This window comes from Saccostrea echinata, unplaced genomic scaffold (genome assembly GCF_033153115.1).
Source record: "Saccostrea echinata isolate AGI-Se365-2 ecotype Australia unplaced genomic scaffold, CSIRO_AGI_Sech_v1 ptg000054l, whole genome shotgun sequence".
NCBI classification, from domain to species: domain Eukaryota; kingdom Metazoa; phylum Mollusca; class Bivalvia; order Ostreida; family Ostreidae; genus Saccostrea; species Saccostrea echinata.
In genome coordinates this window covers 12,420,198-12,440,490 of record NW_026889803.1, presented here as the reverse complement: position 1 = coordinate 12,440,490, position 20,293 = coordinate 12,420,198, and the positions used below count along the sequence as shown (strand labels likewise).

The window sequence follows — 20,293 nt, the reverse complement described above, 5'->3', positions numbered from 1 at the left end:
GAAAAGAAGATCTAGCCTTATTGATATCTTTTAAATTTTTGCACTTCCCTCAGCATGCGCGGATCCAGAATTTTTTTCCGGGGGGGGGGGGTCCTCACCAGAAAAGAAATCTCCGAAACTCTTTGACCCCAAAAAAGTGAACAAGTTGCCCAAACTTGAAAAACCTTGGGGGAGGGGGGGGGGTAAGATAAGTAATTATTTTAAGTCTATTTCATGGCCGTTCCCCCACGTTGCCGATATATAGAATACTTTAGAAAACATAGCTACTGTATGCTTGTGCCCCCTCAATAATAACGTCTGATGACCTTTTTTAATAATGTCTGATGACCTTCTTTTGGTAGTTGATAGTGCCCCCCCCCCAACTGAAAATGTATGGTTGTGCCCCCTCAGTGTGAAATTGCTTCCTATGGGCCTGTATTTTCTGCAGATACATATTCACTTTCCTTACCATTCACCAAGTACACACGGCTGCATACGTCCTGTGCACCAAGCATACCCCTCTCAATTATGGAGGGTAATTGTGTTCAAAAATCCAGACGTGTATATTCACCATTTGTTAGCTTGAAAATCGTACGTACACATTATGTGTAAATAGGTCGTTGGTCTTTGAGCTTCGCAAATTGAAAATTGCACATAGGAACAGAGCAGTTTTATACATGTACAAACAATGATCACATTGACTTTGCCAGCTATCTTAAGTAAATGTATTTTAAGAGAAATCACCAAATAAAGTTTTTTTTTTTTTTTTTAAATTTTAATCTAATAATGTATTTCATTCTTACAAATGGCACATGGAGTTATTCACCTTTAAACCTTCAATTACTTTATGCTATCTACTAGTTTATATTTTATAACATATTCTGGATAAAGCTGATTAAAATCAAAAACACAGTAAATCCGAGGTTTGGACGGATAATCCACAACACAGTCACAAGCATCAGGAGGCTTCCGTAATTCTGGGGAGCCATACCCCATTTTTCCTGCCAGGACCCGAGCCATCAGCATGTATTTCAGTCCGTTGTTTTCCTCCTCTGAACAATAATGGTCAGACAGGGAAGGTTCTGTAGCAAAGTATACCCCTTTCCCATACATGGGGCTGAGATTTTCACCAGCGATTCTGAAGTCAAAATTTTCCTCACATATTTTAAATGCAGTCTCGGACTTGGTCCCATGTAAGAGTCTGACTTCATTTTCGTTTCCTCTTCCATACTTTTTGGTAAACATTTTCTTTTTTCTACAGAAGTAACCAAAATCAATAAAACTGTTAATGGGCAGTATTATAAAACCAAATAGTGATGAAAACTACTGTATTTTAAGCATACAGATATTTTTTCTAACGCAGTAATATCAAACACATATTTTATACACGTACTGCAGCACTACTGCTATTTGCAATATACACACACACAATCGTGGACATCGCGTTTTTATTGAAAAGTAATGCACCCACTGAACTGAAATTTTCAGGAAATGTCCATTAACCATATTTAAGTGCATCTTGATACTTTTAATAAATTAAGGATTTTATTATACTTGAATGTGTACACGGTATGGTCCTACGACGCACGACCAAAAAGTCTGGATTTTTGGCAGGGAATATTCAAGTAATATTTCTAAAAGTATTAAATAGAAAAGGTTGGGGTAAAAATTATCATACTCGTATTTTAATTTCCTATGATATCTATTATGTTATCATTTGGAAAATTTCAAGGAATATGCCTAATTTCTATCGGTTTCCAAGACCTTAAAATGGGGAAACTGGTAAACGCAACAAACAAAAAATGGCGACTTTTGATGACGTTACAGCGCACCGGAAAGCAGTTCAGTTATATGCTGAGTAATGAAGCCTTAAGAGACTTTAAATGATAACAGAATATTAAAAAAAAATATAAAAATATCACTAATACATTAAAATACAAGAGGCCCAAGGGCCTTGAATCGCTCTTCTGATAAATTGTATAACCAGTATCGCTTCTATTTGAAGCCTCTAAGTATCCTGTATATTTAAATAAAGCCTTGAAATTCTAAACGTACATGTAGGTCATCACGATCTACATTTTAGATAAAACACTCTGAGAACCCAAGATGATTCTAAGCCAATTAGTGCCGGAGAGTAGGTCATGGTGACCTACTTATCACTTGTCATTCTCCGCGGACCAAAGATGAATCAATTAAGTTTGATGTTGACCTAGCGCTACTTTTCAGTTGACATACTTCTAGGACCCAAGATGCAACAATTTAATTATTACCATAAAATTTCAAAAGTAGGTCACAGTGACCTTCTTTTCAGTTGACATACTTTGAAGTCCCAAAATGCATTAACTGACAAAATTTGATGATTCTAAGCCAATTAGTACCTGAAAAATATTTGGTCAGGTCACAGTGATCTACTTTACAGTCGACATACTCCAAGCACCCAAGATGCATCAACCAACAAAATTTGATGACTCTAAGCAAATTAGTACCCAAAAATATTTGAATATAGCCAAGTAAGTCGACATTCTCCGAGAAGCAAAGATACATTAACTGACAAAGTTTGATGATTCTAAGCCAATTAGTACCTGATATATTTAAATAAAGCCATAAAATTTCAAAAGTAGGTCAGGGTGACCTACTTTTCAGTCAACTTTCTCTGAGGACCCAAGATGCATCAACTGACAAAGTTTGATGATTCTATGCCAATTAGTACCCGAAATATTTAATTATAGCCATATAAATTGAAAAGTAGGTCACGATGACTAACTTTTCAGTCACTTATTCCCAGGACCCATAGATGCATCAAATGACAAAGTTTGATGATTCTAATCCACATAGTACCCAAAATATTTAAATATAGCTATAAAATTTCAAAAGTAGGTCACAATGACCTAGTTTTCAGTTCACATTTTTCGAGGACCCAAGATGCATCAACTTACAAAGTTTTATGACCATAGGCCAAAGTTCAAAAAGTAGGTCACTGTGACCTACTTTTAAACAAATATGTTTTATGGCCCCAAAATGCATCATCTTACAAGATTTAATTCTAAACCTCTCAGTATTTGAATTAATGACCTTAAATGTTTTGAAAAAGATTAGCCATAAAATTCAAAAAGTAGGTCAAGGTGACCTACTTTTTAGTTGACATACTTTAAGGACCCAAGATGCATCAACTGACAAAGTTTGATGATCATAGGCCTTAAATTGTTCAAAATATGCCTCTAAATCATTTTGAAAAAGAATGACCGCAAAATTTAAAAAGTACGTCACTGTGACCTACTTTTGAGTCAACATGATATGAGGTCCTTAGATGCATCAACTGACAAAGTTCGGTGATCATAGTCCTTAAAGTAAGCAAAATATTAACATTTTAATAAAATGTAATTTTTGGTCAACTTTGAAGTGACATTGAGACTACGCCCTTTTCCCCAGGGTGATGCCTTGAACAATTTTTAATCTTTTACATATCCTCATCCTTTTGTGTAAGTTTGGTGATAATCTGCCCAGTGGTTCTTGAGATTTTTTAGCAACCAGTACTTTTGGTTTTATTTACCTAATTATATCCCCTTGTTTAAGGGTCACAACCCTAGTTTTAGTATAAATGGGAGCCCTTGGGCCAAGGTGACAAATTTGACAATAATTTGCCAAGGGGTTCTTGAGTTATGGCCCATATTCTAAAAAGTTTATGCACACCACACAAATGGCCATAGCATTAGCTCTTTGAGCCTTTGGCTCTGAAGAGCTAACAAGTGGAATGGGGATATTTTTAAATGGGGGCTTTTTGATCGAGTCCACCAGTAGATTAAAACATACAGACAATCAGCTATTGGCAATAATGAAAGACGCTTCGAAAAAAGACTGCCAATTTAGTTCAGTGAAGGTGAGAGTACCTTTCACAATTTACTAATACAAGTTTTCATAAGGTCTCATGTATGTGAGAGATTGATCACTCAACTGTTCATAGAGAAATAAAGGCAAACTCAACTGTGCTTCAGTAAAATTCCTGAAATATAAGTGGGGCTTATCCATTTTTTTTTTTAAGCAAGGATGAAATGTGACGTTGCGTTTGTCATTTTGACCATATCATCCGTGCGAAGTAGGGCAATATACCACACAAAACATTAAATCCCATATTTTGTTAATTTGAGCATATAACTCTTTGAAATTTGCTATGTATATTGATGAAAAATGTACAAAAAAGTAGGGAAAATTTTAGAAAGCAGTGTTGATTATTTTTCACTCTAGACTACATGTACTTGTCCACGATTTTACTGGAAAATTAACCCTCATATATACATGTTTCCACTCACTATTCCTTCTTCACAATCCATTTAAGCTTAAATTAATTTTTTTCTTCCCTGCTCATGTTTAGTCAATACTTTACATCATGCAAAGATAGAAAAAATCCTATTTTTAATTAATGCAGACTAATAAAAAAAAACCCACACAGAGTAAAGCATCCATAAATGTTCATTCTGCACTCTGATGACCTCCTTCACTTCAGCATTAGGAAGTCCATTTACTATGACAGAAGACACACTGGAAAACTCTGCTCTCTCTTCAGATTTTTTGCAATCTAAACTGACCAGATCAAAGCCTTTATTCTCCATACTTGACCAGTGCAGAGGGAGAGAGATCCCCCCTGCTGAGTTAGCTGACCTTTGATGTTTGGCTGCTTTTGATATCCTACAAGTAAAGGGAAATAACTCTTATTATTGAGATTGTTGGACTGAGGCTCCACTCCAAACAGGCATTATCTCAGTCATTTGTCTATACCTCTCAAGAAACAGCTTTGAATGTTGATTGGTGTAATCAAATGGCGTTTTTCCCTGCTTATTTTTTATGTCTAGTTCCGCACCATGTTCAACCAGTAGGCAGGATATTAATATATAGTTGTTTGTCTTGTTTACTTCTGATCCCTGCAGGACAAAGATAAGTATTTTTTTTGCATAAAAAATCAAAATTTTATTTCATGTCTGTCTACATTTACTTTCCAAAAGACCTAAAACACACACACACACACACACACACACACACAATTTCCATACAATCTTATATGATTTATCATAGATGTACATATTTGATACATCAAAAAATATCTGGTCTTCTAATCAGAATTTTTTTAAATACTTATTTACATCTACAAATGTAGCAAGTACATTAAGAAAATATAAGATCTTATGAAGTCGACTCAATCTCATTTAAATATGTTCTTATTTCTCACTATTTAAAAAATTCATGAAAAAACTTTTTATCTTACCTCTGCAGCCTCAAAATTACGATTTTTCATCTGAGCTAAGTGCAATGGACTATTTCCATTTTTGTCTTGAGCATTCACCTTCAAATCTACAATAAAAAATCAATTGATCAATATCAATAATGTATTAAATAGATTTCTGACTTTGTTGTAGTCAAGCAAGTATGCCAAACTTGAAATTTTTGTTCTGGGCCATATAAGCATTTCATCCTTCCTGTTAAAAGCTTTCTTATATTAAATGAAACAGTGAAACAATAATGTACATTATTGTCCAAATTTACTGGTTCAGTCATATTAAAATTAACAAATACATGTATTCCAATCCCTTAGCTTCCTCAAGCCCAAAATCTGGAATCACAAAATTTAAATAAAAACAAAATTAATAATTTATAAATAGGATGAAATGGTGAAAATTTCGAGTCACAAAGATTAAGATACTCCATAATAAAGAAAATGCTTACCAAATTCTACTAGAAATTCTACCATATTCAGATGCCCCTGGTCTGCTGCAAGATGGAGAGGAGTTTGTCCCTTACTATCTACCATGTCTATCTTCATTTCTCCCTGTTTATGAAAATCACTATTCCTTACTTTTACAATTAAAGAGTATCTATAATTTTAACCTTAAATAATTTCTTGTTTACAATATATTTTTTATATGTACATGTATATTATTTATTAATAGGGAAACATGGTATAGCAAAGCTCTGAAATACAATTTTTTTTCACATGGAAATAACATTTGGGTAATATACCTTAGTTATCAGAATATGGGCACAGTCTCTGAAGTTATGGAAGGCTGCTATATGAAGGGCAGTAAACCCATTATTAGACATTCTTCTGTTTACCAGCTCAGGCAGACAGTGGCTACATCTTGCCAGTATCAACTCTACAGCACTGCAACATTCATATGCTTTACAGATTTTTTATATTAAAAATTATAGTGGTACTCCCCTTGCAGGGTGACCACCTACATGCATATGTAGCTTGGTACTGTAAAACGGAAAATTTAAAACCTGTTTACACGAGAGTTTCCTTCAAGAAATATCCATAATCTTCTGTATTGTAGGAATATATCTCTATATACTATTCAGAGTCTGGTGCCAAAATGTTTACAAACATTTACTAAACCGACCAGTATCTGAGTATGACAAGTAACAATGGACATTTAATCCATATCTCAAAATTTTATTTCAATGCTAGATAGATAAAAAATGAAAAAAAGCAGATCCATCTCCATCTTTGCTAGCTATTCACACAATCTTCAGTGAAGAGAATTAAGAGTAAATATCATAACCCTCAGCCAGTGAAGATACTAGTAATCTAACTCACCTTTTAAAGTTATTATAAACAGCCCATTGAAGCATGTCATATCCTGATGTATTCTCTGTATGGAACTTCACCTGGTATGTTCTAAGGACTGCATTCAGAATCTTCTCCTGTCTCGTTCTGATAGCAGCATGAACTGACGTGTCTCCCTGGCTATCCTGTAATAAAAAGTAAACACTTTTCAGAACTAGAAATATGTCCATAGGACATGAATGCCCTGCTGTGGGTATATTAGTACATGTAATGCAACATGAAAATTTGTATTAGTGTATGAAATTTGATGAGAATATCTTGAATAGTTTCTTTAAAATTGAAATTGAAATCTAAAAAGTTGGATATAGATGATAAATTCTCGCCAAATTATGTATTAGTGCATAAATTTACATAAATATATCTTTAATGGTTTCTTTAAAATTAAGCAAAATGCAAATCTAAGAAAAGTGAGGTCAAGGACACAGGAAAGTTCAAGGTCAAATGTTTTTGATGCAGTTGAATACTTCTCACAAATACGTATCAGCATATTTAAGTTTGATAAAAATATTTTGAATGGTTTATTTAAAACTGAGCTAAACACTAATTTAAAATAAATGAAGTTAAGGTCAAAGGAAAGGTCAAAGTCAAAAAATGTTGATGCATTGAAAAGGTTACATCAGTATGTATTAGCATATGAAGTTTGATAAAAATATTATGAATGCTTTCTTTAAAACTGAGTTAAACACAAATTGAGTGAGGTCAAGGTCAAAGGAAAGGTCAAGGTAAAAAAATATTGATGCAGTTGAATAGCTTACATAAGTATGTAGCATATGAAGTTTGACACTAATTTAAGAAAAATTATGTCAAGGTCAAAGGAATGGTCAAGGTCAAAAAATGTTGATGCAGTTGAATACGCAGCTAGGTTAAGGATGCCCATGAAATATATGCCTTTATATATTCAGGGAAAATGAATACAATTTTAATATTTTTTTTAACAGCAGTAGTTTTGATAAATGTGAATTGTGGTGTTTGCATTTGTATATATCGGGTCTCTGCTGAGTTCGGCCAAAGTGACATCGCTTACATCAGCTGTTTGTCACGTGACAGGTTTAAAATTGGACCATATATGTACTACTACAAAGATCGTAAAAGTTCAATGATATACAGGCATCTTTCCGCAATAAAATTTATTTCGTTTTCTTTGAGACAAATTCCTTAACCCGAAAAGTGCTGGGAGCAACTTCTTCATGCTCGAGAATTGTTTAAAATTTAGCCGTCTTTCTATAAACTCCAGACAAAAATGTAATACGCATTGGAATAATGTTAGATTACGGAATAAATAAACAATGTACAACCAGCTCCCAGCGATTTTCAGAATAGTAGGAGTAATAGCTACACGTGTTTAAAAATTCAGAATCTATTGTGAATCGGATATCGTTGAACTTTCGATATTTTCGAGGGGCTGGACCTGTCATTCTAGCATGTTACTGTACAAATGTGCTCCCTACGGCTTTATTTAAAGTCTACAGATTATCAATTTAGTTTGACAATAAAATGTTGATTAATATATTTCAGAATATGTCTCTCTTTTGGTCCAACTACGATGTTTTGTATTTATTTTTATTTTTACAAGCTACAATGAAAGCTTGATCCACGCCTCAAATACAGAGAAACTGCGTGTCAAACTAAGAAATGACGTCATCTCAGTAAGTACAGCGAGATCAAGCTGGCTTTCATTCTGCATATGCTAAGTGCTATTATGGCAAGATAAGTTGCACGATCATTTATCTTTATAACATTTATGAGAAACAAAAGTATTTAGTGTGTTTTAAAAAGAACATACAGTAATTATTCATCGAGATTCATTTGTATTGTTTTAACGTGACGTCATAATAGCTTTCCTGAACCTCTGCATAGGCTGACGTATATATGGGAGTCCTTAACCTAGCTGCGTAGCTCTCATCACTATGTATTAACATATGAAGTTTGATAACACTGTATTGAATGGTATCTTTAAAACTGAGCTAAACACTAATTTAAGAAAAGTGAGGTCAAGGTCAAAGGAAAAGTCAAAGTCAAAAGATATTGATGCAGTTGAAAAGCTCTCATCAGTATGTATCAGCATATGAAGTTTGGTAAAAATATCTTGAATGATTTCATTAAAACTGAGCAAAACATTAATTTAAGAAAAGTGAGGTCAAAGTAATGGTCAAGGTCAAAAAATGTTGATGCATTTTAATAGCTTACATCAGTATGTATCAACATATGAAGTTTGATTACACGATCTTGAATGGTATCTTTAAAACTGAGCTAAACACTAATTTAAGAAAAGTGAGGTCAAAGTCAAATAAAAGGTCAAGGTCAAAAAGTTTGATGCAGTTGAATAGCTTACATCAGTATGTATCAACATATGAAGTTTGATTACACTACCTTGAATGGTATCTTTAAGACTGAGCTAAGCACTAATTTAAGAAAAGTGAGGTCAAGGTCAACTGAAAGGACAAGGTCAAAAAATGTTGATGCAGTTGCATAGCTCTCATCAATATCTACATGTTTCAGCATATGTAGTTTGATAAAAATATCTTGGATAGTTTCTTTGAAACTGAGCTTTGAACAGAGCTAAACGCAAAGTGTGATGGAAAGACAGACAGAAGGACGGAAGACGGAAATGACAAACACTATATGCCCCAGCCATATTCATGGCGGGGCATAAAAATGAATGCAAATTTGCAAATGACAAAAATTTATTTAAAAATATTTTACCATAGTCGCTTCTTAATACCTTAATTAATGTGAGTCAACATAAGGAAACAAAAAGAATATATGACCTTGACCCACTACTAACCTTGACATGTACATCACAGGGGCCAATGACAAGAGCTTTTATACTCTCTATCTGTTGTCTGTCTATAGCCAGATGTAATGCTGTCTGTCCAGCACTGTTCTGTATAGAGGAATCCGCTTTCTGCTCAAGTAACAGTTTTATTACAGCTGTCTTTTGTCTGCACAAAAAAAAAGATATTTATCATAAAGATGCCCAGTACCTACTAGAAATACCAGTACAAAGTACAGCTGAACTTCGGTATCTCAAACACCGATATATCTCATGGGTATGTTGAAGTGATTTGGAAGTCCTAAACACTTATTCTTTAAGTAATTTACCCTTGAAACCTTGAATCCTCAGATATCTCAAAGTTTTTATTGGTCCCATTGTGTTTGAGATAATGAGATTTGACTGTATATGTCAAAATCAATGAGATACATCATATAATTTTCCTATGAAGGAAAAAATAGATTTAATTGAAATATATATACAAACAAACCCATGCACAGCAAAATGGAGAGGTGTGTTTCCTTCTTTGTCCACTTTATTTATATCAGCACCTCTCTCCAGAAGAAATTTGACAACTTTCTCATGGCCATTGTTGCTGGCTACCTGCAAGCCAGTCACTCCATTCTCAATGTTGTCCACCTGTGAAAAGTAAAACAAAATTCAGCGATGATAAATAATACAAATTTATACTACCGGTAGTATATACTTGTAACAGACTCATCAGGCTGGATCAACTGAAATAGAACCCAACATCTCCATTAGTTCCATATCTATATATACACATGCAGTACATTACTATATGTGAATTGTCAAAAGTTAAAAATCGTTGTAGCTTTTCTGATATTTGTTCCTTTTTGTCTGAATAAAAAATTTATAGATTTTTATATAAAAATGTCTAATACCTAGTACAGGTAGTACCAAAACATGAATTGAAAAATCAATGAGATACATGAACATCATATACCCCATATTAGTTTATAAATGAAGCACATCGGCCCTCGGGCTGATATGGGGCCTCTCGGGCTGATGTGACATATGATATGGATTTTAGTACGTAGTATTCTATATATCATACATTTAAAATACTTAATATTTGAGTTCACAAAAAGTCATTGAAGAATGTTTTGTGCCTGTTTATGACCTTTTTCTTTAAAATTTATTTAAATCGAGCCAATTTTAGGTAACTGAAAAAAAATTAAGACTACGATTGTTATTAAAGAATTATTTTACATGAATTTTTAAATAAAATCAAGTAAATTAACTTTTTAACCGTATACAAAAGTTACTTCTGGTTTGATATGGATTTTTGCACGCTGGTCCAATACGTGATATGGATTTTCAGACGGGTCCTTCATATGGCGTATTGTGACATCACCCGTATCGCACAGTGCAGAATCGGTGTATTTACTACTAAGTAAATGATAAATCTACTTATCTTGATATAAACACTTTTCACCTCAATTTTGAAACTTCCAAAATTATGTGGGTGTATCTTGGACGTAGCTTACCTTCCTCTTGTCTGCTTTTAGGATCTGCTTTATAGAATCCAAATTTCCTCTGGCTGCAGCTTTTACAACAGATGTTAACTGTGGCATGGAATCAATTTTGCTAGGTCTTCCTAATTCAAAGTCAAATACTACAAACAAAAATTTGTATGAGAATACAACACAAAAATAGACAAAAAGCTTATCAGTTTTTAAGAGAATAATAACATGCAAATTATTCACATATTATCATGCTTTAATAATTTTGCTTATCTTACAAAACAGAATGAAGCTTGTCATGATCTTACATCTAATGGAGTGGAGATTACTCGGTATAGAGGGCACCTTCTCCCTGGCTGACAGAGAATTTGGATCCACCACATCTAGACACACTGGGCTGTACAGGTGTTGACTGTCCCCAACAGTCACAGACACATCGCCATCATCATCAATATTGACAATCCTACCCAGCCGTCCTAATGTCTGCAAAATTAAAGTTAATTAATTCTTCATATTTACAGTAGTCTCTCTTTCATATGAATACAGTCTTTGATTTATCCAATAAGTAATTGCTGCTAGCCAAGTCAGTGTTATATATTGACATTGCATTACTTAATTTAGCTTTGCAATACACTAGCTGATTGGTCAAACAATATAAATAAACTTCAACCTTAAAGTGACAGTACGGCGCATCTCATCAAAAAACTGACTAGATAAAATTTTCCGACAAGATTTGGAATTTTTTTACTACTCATAAATGTATAAACTTTCAGAAAATTACAACTTTTACAATTAAATAATTTGGATTATTTCATTAAAATTAATAGTTATTTATGGGACGTAAATATATACATCGCAACGTGTTCGGGGTTCCACATTCCATGCTATGCACTGATGCGTAGTTTTCATAAACAAAACAGCATGGTTAGAGAGGGAATCCCGGTAGGCCTGCTACATTGACCAAGTCGACCAAAAAGAAAAAGAAACTGAAAATAGAACTTGAAAAAGCAACTTTCATGACTAAAATTTAGTTTGGGGATTAATAAAATCGCTGGATAAGGAAGAAACGGGAACTCGGCGACACTCACGCAGGGCTCTCGAAGGTTCTATTCGACAGGTTTGTTGATACTTGTTATCATTTCTCATTTTTCCGTCGCTTTCAAAGAAAAAAATAGTGTAAACTCAACATTAAAAATACATCTTTGACTTATAAACATTGTTGTCATTTGAAATGCTAATTTTTTTTAACTGTGCAGAAAAATATTTTGTTTGACGTTTGCCGCGATAACGTATGATTAGTTGGTTTTCCCTTTCTCGGACCCCAATACACGAAACGTAAACATTTGTACTTTTAATTCTGTTAAATTCGCCTGAATGCAGACTAAAATCTTTACGATTATTATTTTAGATTATTTTTTCAGAAAGTTATGATAATTTGTGTTTTTGAAAATTGCTTTCACCTAATATTCATTATAACTGTAAATTCTACAGTGTAGGCACGTGCCGTTTTAGAGTTCACGTGGTACAAATAAACAGATCTAAGATTGCTCCAGTTCGTACGACCCTTGATTTTCCGGCAGATTCTAATTACGTTAATTTTGTTTGAGTAGAGAATATTTCTGTTTCTCAAACTGCTTACATCAACTTTATACCTTATTTCTTAATGACATATTTGGTAAATTTTTCGATGACATAGCACACATTTTGCAGCCTTACTGTCGCTTTTTTGGAAAAAAATTCAAAATTTTGATAGTATCCTGGGCAAAGTATTTGTGTCAGAATTGGATCAGATACATTTGGCTAGGGAAGAAGATGATAAATGAAATCCCCATTTTACAATTATCTCATCCCCTTAATGCTCTATGCATATTTAGCAATATGGTGTAAATTTAAGCAATTAAAATTATTTTTGAACAGCTCCATAAAATTAATAAGAGTCATACTTTTCATTATTTTTCTTTACCAATTTATTGAATTTATGACAAAAGGATGAAGTTTCAATGCATGCAAGCTGTAACGGAATATGAAATGCAGTGCACGTGGAATAATTGTTCTCATCAGTTGGTCCAAGTTATCTAATGAACTGACCAAGTCTTGATTCTTTGACCAGCCACCATGTCCTTGCTGAAGTCGAAATGCTATTGTTTTATCTTTCATTACTCTAACAAGATCTCCCATTTCAAGGCGGTGAACCTAAAGATGAATGAAAAGTATTTTAAGATGGTAAGAAAGATCGACAAGACAGAAAATGCTCACCTGAGTCAACTTGACCCTGCTGTTTGTGAGATTTTCTCCATTTATTCTTCATCAAATTTTGACCTCCTGTTGGAACCTCTGCTATCCCCTGGGATGGGCCATAATTTGAACAAACTAGAATCTTCACTACATGGAGGTTTTTTGTATTCAATTTTACTTACTGTACCATCTGTTCTTGAGAAGGAGATTTTTAATTAATCCAAATCAAATCTTTAAAGCCTCCTCATGTGGCTCCATCCTAGCCGCAGTGGTCATGACTTTAGCAAACTTGAATCTACACTCAGCAAAGGGGCATTTACTTAAGTTTTGTGAGCTGTAAGCTTTTATGATATACTGGTTCTTTAATTCCAGACACTCCTTGATCAGAAAAGCTCAACCGAGTATTTGGTTCAGGTGACCTAATACATGTACCAGTAAATCATTCAAAAGAATCAGTTTCCTTCAGTCCATGATAATCCACAAATAAGACAATACAAATGCTTTCAAAAATATTTCATAAATCAAAATATCTCCAGAAGATAGAACATCTACTAGTACTCACTCTATGAAGGACAAATTTCTGGAAGTTGAATAGCAGTCCATTTTGGTACTGAACCCTGGCTTGACATATAGAAGGAATGTGAATTATAGTCCCAGTGTTGTTTACACACTACAACAAAGATTTACATAAAAGTACATGAATTGTATGAACATATGATTCTTCCTTGTATGGGAAATGCATCAGTTGATTTGAACTCAATTGTGCAGGTAAAAGCTTTACCCATTAATACCTCTACTATTAAAGCTGTTCTACCTTGAAACCTTGGTTTTGGGTTTTAGAGTTAAGAAACATTATCTTTCACTCTCTAGTCATGAATAAACTTCAAGTAAAGGTCTTTCTGTTTCTCCTTGACATAAAGTGTGCTGAACAGATGGGAGCAAATAACCCCCTCCCCCTTTCTTTCAAAAACAAGAAGTCTGTGAGCCAATGCTCACTAGTAATATCCCCACTCTGATGTAAATATACGCTCTCATGTGAATATACGCAAGTTCAGTTAAAAAAATAAAGGAAGTTGACGTCAGATACATACAAAAATGAATCCCACCATATGGCATGCCTAAACAAAGAGTTTGCTAAAATTTCAAGCATCTGCCTTGAGTAGTTGCTGAGAAATCTGTGACAAAAATTTGTTATGGAAATTTGATATGGACAGATGCACAGATAAACAGGAAGTTGACATCGAATTCGTATAAAAATGAATCACACCATATGACATGCCTTAACAAAAAGTGTGTTAAAATTTCAAGCATCTGAGATGAGTAGTTGCTGAGAAAACTGCGAAAAAAATTGTTACGGACAGACAAACACACACAGACAAACAAAGGTAAAACAGTATACCTCCCTCTCCTTCGGAGTGGGAGTATAAAAAATACTGCAAAATAGGTTGTGAGGGTAAACAAATTTATTTATTCAAACATTCAAATGTTCCAAACCTACATAGGTCATCTCCTCTTGCCAGCCAATGTCACTGGATGATTGCAGGACTCTGAGTTCTGAAGCACTGAGATTTATTTGCACTTTGTCTCCAATCTTATGGTCTCCAGCATCCAAGATTTCAAGACCTGTGGTAGAAAATAACAGACATCAACTAGAGGTACTGTGACCACTTGGCTCACAAAATGATACCCCCACTTCCATATGAATATAATGGCAAAGTCTATATTTTAATTGTTATGGGAAACTCCAAATACATGTATCTGTCTGATTAGAATATAGAAGGTCACAATGGCACTATGTTACAGAGATTTTGTGAGTCTCATTTATTCAGGAGGAGTTGTGGATAAGAGAGAGGTTCCACTTATATTATAGAAAGAATGGCAGTGTCCATGTTTTGCTATAGGAAATCCCAAATATGTGTTTGATCAAAACATTAAATATGAGATGCACAATGCCAAAGATTTGGTGAAAGTTTCATTAAATTGCATTCGGTAGTGTATGAGGAGATGTGGATAAAGGATAGCTACCCAAAAGTGATGTATGGACAGGCAGACATCTCCTTCACTATATTCCCCCCACTTTTCAAGCAAGGGGAATAATAACAAAAAGATTCTAAAAGAACTATTGTAAAATTATGCATAAAAAATGACATTTATTTGGATTCAGTCAAAGCACATCTTGAGCTAAAATAACTTGACCTGGCTCCAAGCACATAAAAAAAAAGTAAAAAAAAGAATTGTTTAAAACTTGAGTCAAAGTTTAGAGGAGTGAACAAAAAAATGCTGAGACTGACATACAATGATACATGTACCAACTAAGGAGATGCACTGAACACTAAGACATTAGGTAAATGCCCTTGATACTACAACTGACATATCAATGTTAGGCAGGTGCTCTGAATACTAAGACTGACATACCAAGATAATATGAATATGCTCTAGATACCAAGAATGTCATACCAATGTTAGGCAGATGCAATGGCTTCTAATACTGATATACCATTATTAGAGAGATGCTATGGATACTACAACTGATATACCAACATTACCAAGATGCTACCAATTCTAAAACTGACATACCAACATTGGGAAGATGCTATGGATACTACATCTGAAATACCAACATTAGCAAGATGCTAACGTTTCTAAAACTGACATACCAACATTAAGAAGATGCTAAGGATACAACAACTGACATACCAACATTAAGTAGATGCTATGGATACTACATCTGATATACCAACATTAGCAAGATTCTAAGGTTTCTAAAACTGATTTACCAACATTGATCAAACTGTTACTATAAACAATAACTGATACTGAAAATGATATATTAACATTAGGTATATACCCTGGATTATAAGACTGAGATATCAACAATAAAAAGATACTCTGGATTCCATAACTGACATACCAACAGTAGAAAGATGCTCTTGATACTAGGACTGACATGTACCAGTAATCAGCAAAAGTTGACTTTAAAATTTTAATTTGCTGTAATTTTGTCTCTTGTTACATCATTTTTATGGTCAATATGCAAAACACATGGAATTCTGATGTCGTTTTCGAAGTTATTACGTCATAAAAATTACAAAGTGATGTCACCATATGTGTGTATTTTTCTGATCTTTTCAATGATATCAAACTCAATAATTTCCACTAAATGGTTAATAATTTATCAAATAGTTCTCAGAACTTTTCAAATGTCCCTTGTACTAAGACTGACATACCAACAATAGGTAGATGCTCAATATACTACGACTGACATACCAACAATAGGTAGATGCTCAATATACTACGACTGACATACCAACAATAGGTAGATGCTCTACATACTATGACTGACATACCAACATTAAGCAGAGGCTCTACATACTCAGACTGACATACCAACATTAGGTAAATGCTCTATATTATGACTGATATACCAACATTAGGTAGACGCTCTATATACTAAGACTGACATACCAACATTAGGTAGATGCTCTACATACTCAGACTGACATACCAACAATAGGTAGATGCTCAATATACTATGATTGACATACCAACATTAGGTAGATACTCAATATACTACAACTGACATACCAATAATAGGTAGATGCTCAATATACTATGACTGACATACTAACAATAGGTAGATGCTCAATATATTTTGACTGACATACCAATATTACTTAGACTCTATATACTATGACTGACATACCAACATTAGGTAGAAACTCAATATACCACATCTGACATAACAACAATAGGTTATTGGATAGATGCTCAATATACTATGACTGACATACCAACAATAGGTAGATGCTCTACATACTATGACTGACATACCAACATTAGGCAGATGCTCTACATACTATGACTGACATACAACATTAAGCAGATGCTCTACATACTCAGACTGACATACCAACATTAGGTAAACGCTCTATATACTATGACTGACATGCCAACATTATGTAGACACTCTATATACTAAGACTGACATACCAACATTAGGTAGATGCTCTACATACTCAGACTGACATACCAACAATAGGTAGATGCTCTATATACTAGACTGACATACCAACATTAGGTAAATACTCAATATACTACAACTGACATACCAACAATAGGTAGATGCTCAATATACTATGACAGACATACCAACAATAGGTAGATGCTCAATATACTTCAACTGACATACCAACATTAGGTAGACACTCTATATACTTCGACTGACATACCAACAATAGGTAGATGCTCAATATACTACGACTGACATACCAACAATAGGTAGATGCTCAATATACTTCGACTGACATACCAACATTAGGTAGACGCTCTATATACTATGACTGACATACCAACATTAGGTAGATGTTCAATATACTATGACTGACAAACCAACAATAGGTAGATGCTCAATATATTATGACTGACATACCAACAATAGGTAGATGCTCTACAAACTATGACTGACATACCAACATTAGGTAGATGCTCTGTATACTATGACTGACATACCAACATTAGGTAGACGCTCTATATACTATGACTGACATACCAACATCAGGTAGATGCTCTATATACTACGACTGACATACCAACAATAGGTAAATGCTCTATATACTATGACTGACATACCAACATTAGGCAGATGTTCTGGATAGTAAGCATTTCCCTCAGCAGACTGTACAGCCATGAGATCCACTTCACCATCCCCTCCCACCCTGTAGCGCTCCACCGTGTGGTTCCTGTTCTCCCAGCAAACTCTAACAGCACCACTGTGACCACTGGGGCCCCAGTCACAGATGTTCTGTATCAATCCATGAACCTCCTTTCCACCTAAGAGGTACAATTTGTGACCAACGGTATTCAGAATGTTTATATTAAAGTTTATATTTAGATACTTTATTTTGATACTTTATAGGGGGAAAAGAAGTTAAAAATCCATGGAACAGTGAATAAATTAAATATTTTTAACCTCCTATATAGTAGTGGAAATCCAATTTCTCAACATCACTCCTTGCTTTATTTTTTTCCCATTACCCTCAATAGGCAAATTTATAAATTATTACACCAACAGATAATATCAACTTAGTGAATTTTCTTTTGAAATGAAGATTTATCAGCATACAGTATTTAAAAGCATGCCCTACTTCAATTGTTCTAATGATACAATCAGGAACCACAATCAAATGAATAAAGATAAACAATGATTCTCTGTGCAGAATAAAAATAATTAATTATATATCATAAGTATACCCACATATACAGTATACATGTACCATTGATTTTGAAAACGTAAGTAAGTTCTTGAAAATAAGCTCTTAAAGAATTTACTTTTATAATAGTTGAGAGTAAGCCAATTTGAAATATATCATATAATTATACCTGCAGCAAGTCATATTTGAAAAAAACCCCACTAATTTTCTGTATCCCTGTAGTCTATTTTAGATAGCTTTGAGAATACTTAACCCTCACCATTAGAGTCTCCCCATTTCCAGTGAATTCCCCTCTGTACCTTTGCCTTTGGGAAGAGTCCCCAAGACTTTTTCTTTGTGCTCTTTTTTCTAATACCAACTTTAATTCTGTAATACATGCATATTTAATTTTTAACTTTTCCAAATGACATTTATCATAAAATTAAGCAAAATTTAACATTAGTGTGAATTTACTTGCATTGAAGAATTTGGCATATCAATCCTTCCAAATTCATGGTCAGTTTCATGCTTTCCTGCCATGTAACATGTAGAACACAGGTTAACTTTTTTACACTTGAGGCACACCCATCTCATCCCTGGGATTTCTTTTCTTTTGCACGTAGTACAACTTACATCTTTGTGAATGATTCCTGTAATTAAGACCTGAATATTAAATACATATGGAGAGATATTTTATGTATTCATATGCAATTAATACTGAGGAATCATAATTGTTCATGGAGGTAACCAAAATTTTACTGGTTCATGGACGTAATTTCATGGGTATAAACATGTATAATTTATTTGGATACATAATTCTGCTGTGCTCAATGTATTTGTGCATCAATGTTGGTGGGTATGTAAATTCATGGGTAAGCATTACCCAGGAAATCTACGAACATTGATCCTCCCACGAACGATGAAGGTTCCACAGTAATGCAATGTAAAGACCAGTGCCTGTGGTCATTAATTATTGTATGATGTCAATTTTCTAATTTTGCTGATGTTCAATTTCTCTGACAATTTACTATTGTTTGCAATGTTCTCATTCAAATTTATCAATTCAGCATATTGAATTTAATTAACTTGCCTGCTGGGGAATTATCCAACACCAGTAGATAATATTTTCCCTCTGTATAAGGAAATGTTACTTCTCTACCAATGTCCCATACAACTGTCACTCTCTCCTCATTGTAATCCACCTAATTAACAAATGATTAACAAATTACATCATACTGTAAATCACCAGATTTTCACGCCACCTTATTTTCCCGAGACAGGTATTTGGTAATTTTCTGGTTAATGATGTATATAATCTATAGTAATAAAAATATTCATGAAAATGAAATTTTCGCGAGCAGACAGTCTTGCATAATTACACAAAAAACAAAGTTCTCATGAATAAAAAGTGATTTACAGAAAACTTAACTTGTAGCTACATGTATATTACAAAAATTACTTCAACACAATCATTTCACCTCAAAAAACCATTACAGGTATACCTGAGTTATTGTGCCTACATAGCCTTCACCTCCATCAACATCAGAGGAGCTCCAGTCAGGTCCACGGACAACACGAACCCCTTTCAAGCTCCACATCATTAACAACTGAAGAAAATTCAATTATTTCTAACATTAATATTTCTATATACCATCCTAATAGAGCACAATAAAAATGAACAAAATTATAGTACAAAGCACTAATTACTGGTAATAGACAACTTTCACATTCACAAGAGTTATTTCCCATTGCAGGGTCAATCTAGAGTCAACCAGTGAAAGGTACTGTTTTCCATCTATTAACATTCAAATTTCCCTCTATAATGTTACCAACTTAACGGGGCAGTATCTGATAAATAAAATCTATATGTGTATGTTTATTAATAAATTTACATTAATAAATTTACATTATCTTTGTTTCCCCCCACCCCACTTTGCTATTGGGTGCATGTGGAATAAAATTGTCAAAAGAGGTTAAGATTTAAAATTTCAACAGGAAAGATACAATTTAGCATTAT

The 20,293-nt window shown here is 33.9% G+C and overlaps 1 protein-coding gene across 1 annotated transcript; it reads right to left on the bottom strand.

The window, feature by feature from the left end:
- Positions 1-776: 776 nt before the first annotated feature.
- On the bottom strand, positions 777-19,877 carry LOC133206283 (E3 ubiquitin-protein ligase MIB2-like). The gene is made up of 19 exons (XM_061342234.1): positions 19,779-19,877; positions 19,367-19,478; positions 18,755-18,926; positions 18,557-18,663; positions 17,717-17,917; positions 14,586-14,710; positions 13,650-13,757; positions 12,941-13,045; positions 11,161-11,335; positions 10,877-11,004; positions 9,859-10,007; positions 9,381-9,537; positions 6,566-6,720; positions 5,989-6,130; positions 5,695-5,797; positions 5,237-5,322; positions 4,753-4,895; positions 4,423-4,662; positions 777-1,234 (listed from the first exon to the last, which is right to left on the bottom strand). Exons 1-19 carry the CDS (start codon positions 19,875-19,877, stop codon positions 820-822), a joined length of 2,922 nt encoding a protein of 973 aa, XP_061198218.1. The 3' UTR covers positions 777-819.
- Between the last annotated feature and the right edge of the window lie 416 nt (positions 19,878-20,293).

What these genes read in the sequence shown, in the direction of transcription:
- LOC133206283 (XM_061342234.1), bottom strand. Translation starts at nt 19,877, where the DNA reads ATGATGTGGAGCTTGAAAGGGGTTCGTGTTGTCCGTGGACCTGACTGG. An exon ending in AGAACATCTGCCTAATGTTG is followed by an intron (nt 14,711 to 17,716) that starts GTATGTCAGTCA and finishes TTTCTACCACAG; the next exon opens with GTCTTGAAATCTTGGATGCT. An exon ending in CCCATATTCTGATAACTAAG is followed by an intron (nt 5,798 to 5,988) that starts GTATATTACCCA and finishes TTTCATAAACAG; the next exon opens with GGAGAAATGAAGATAGACAT.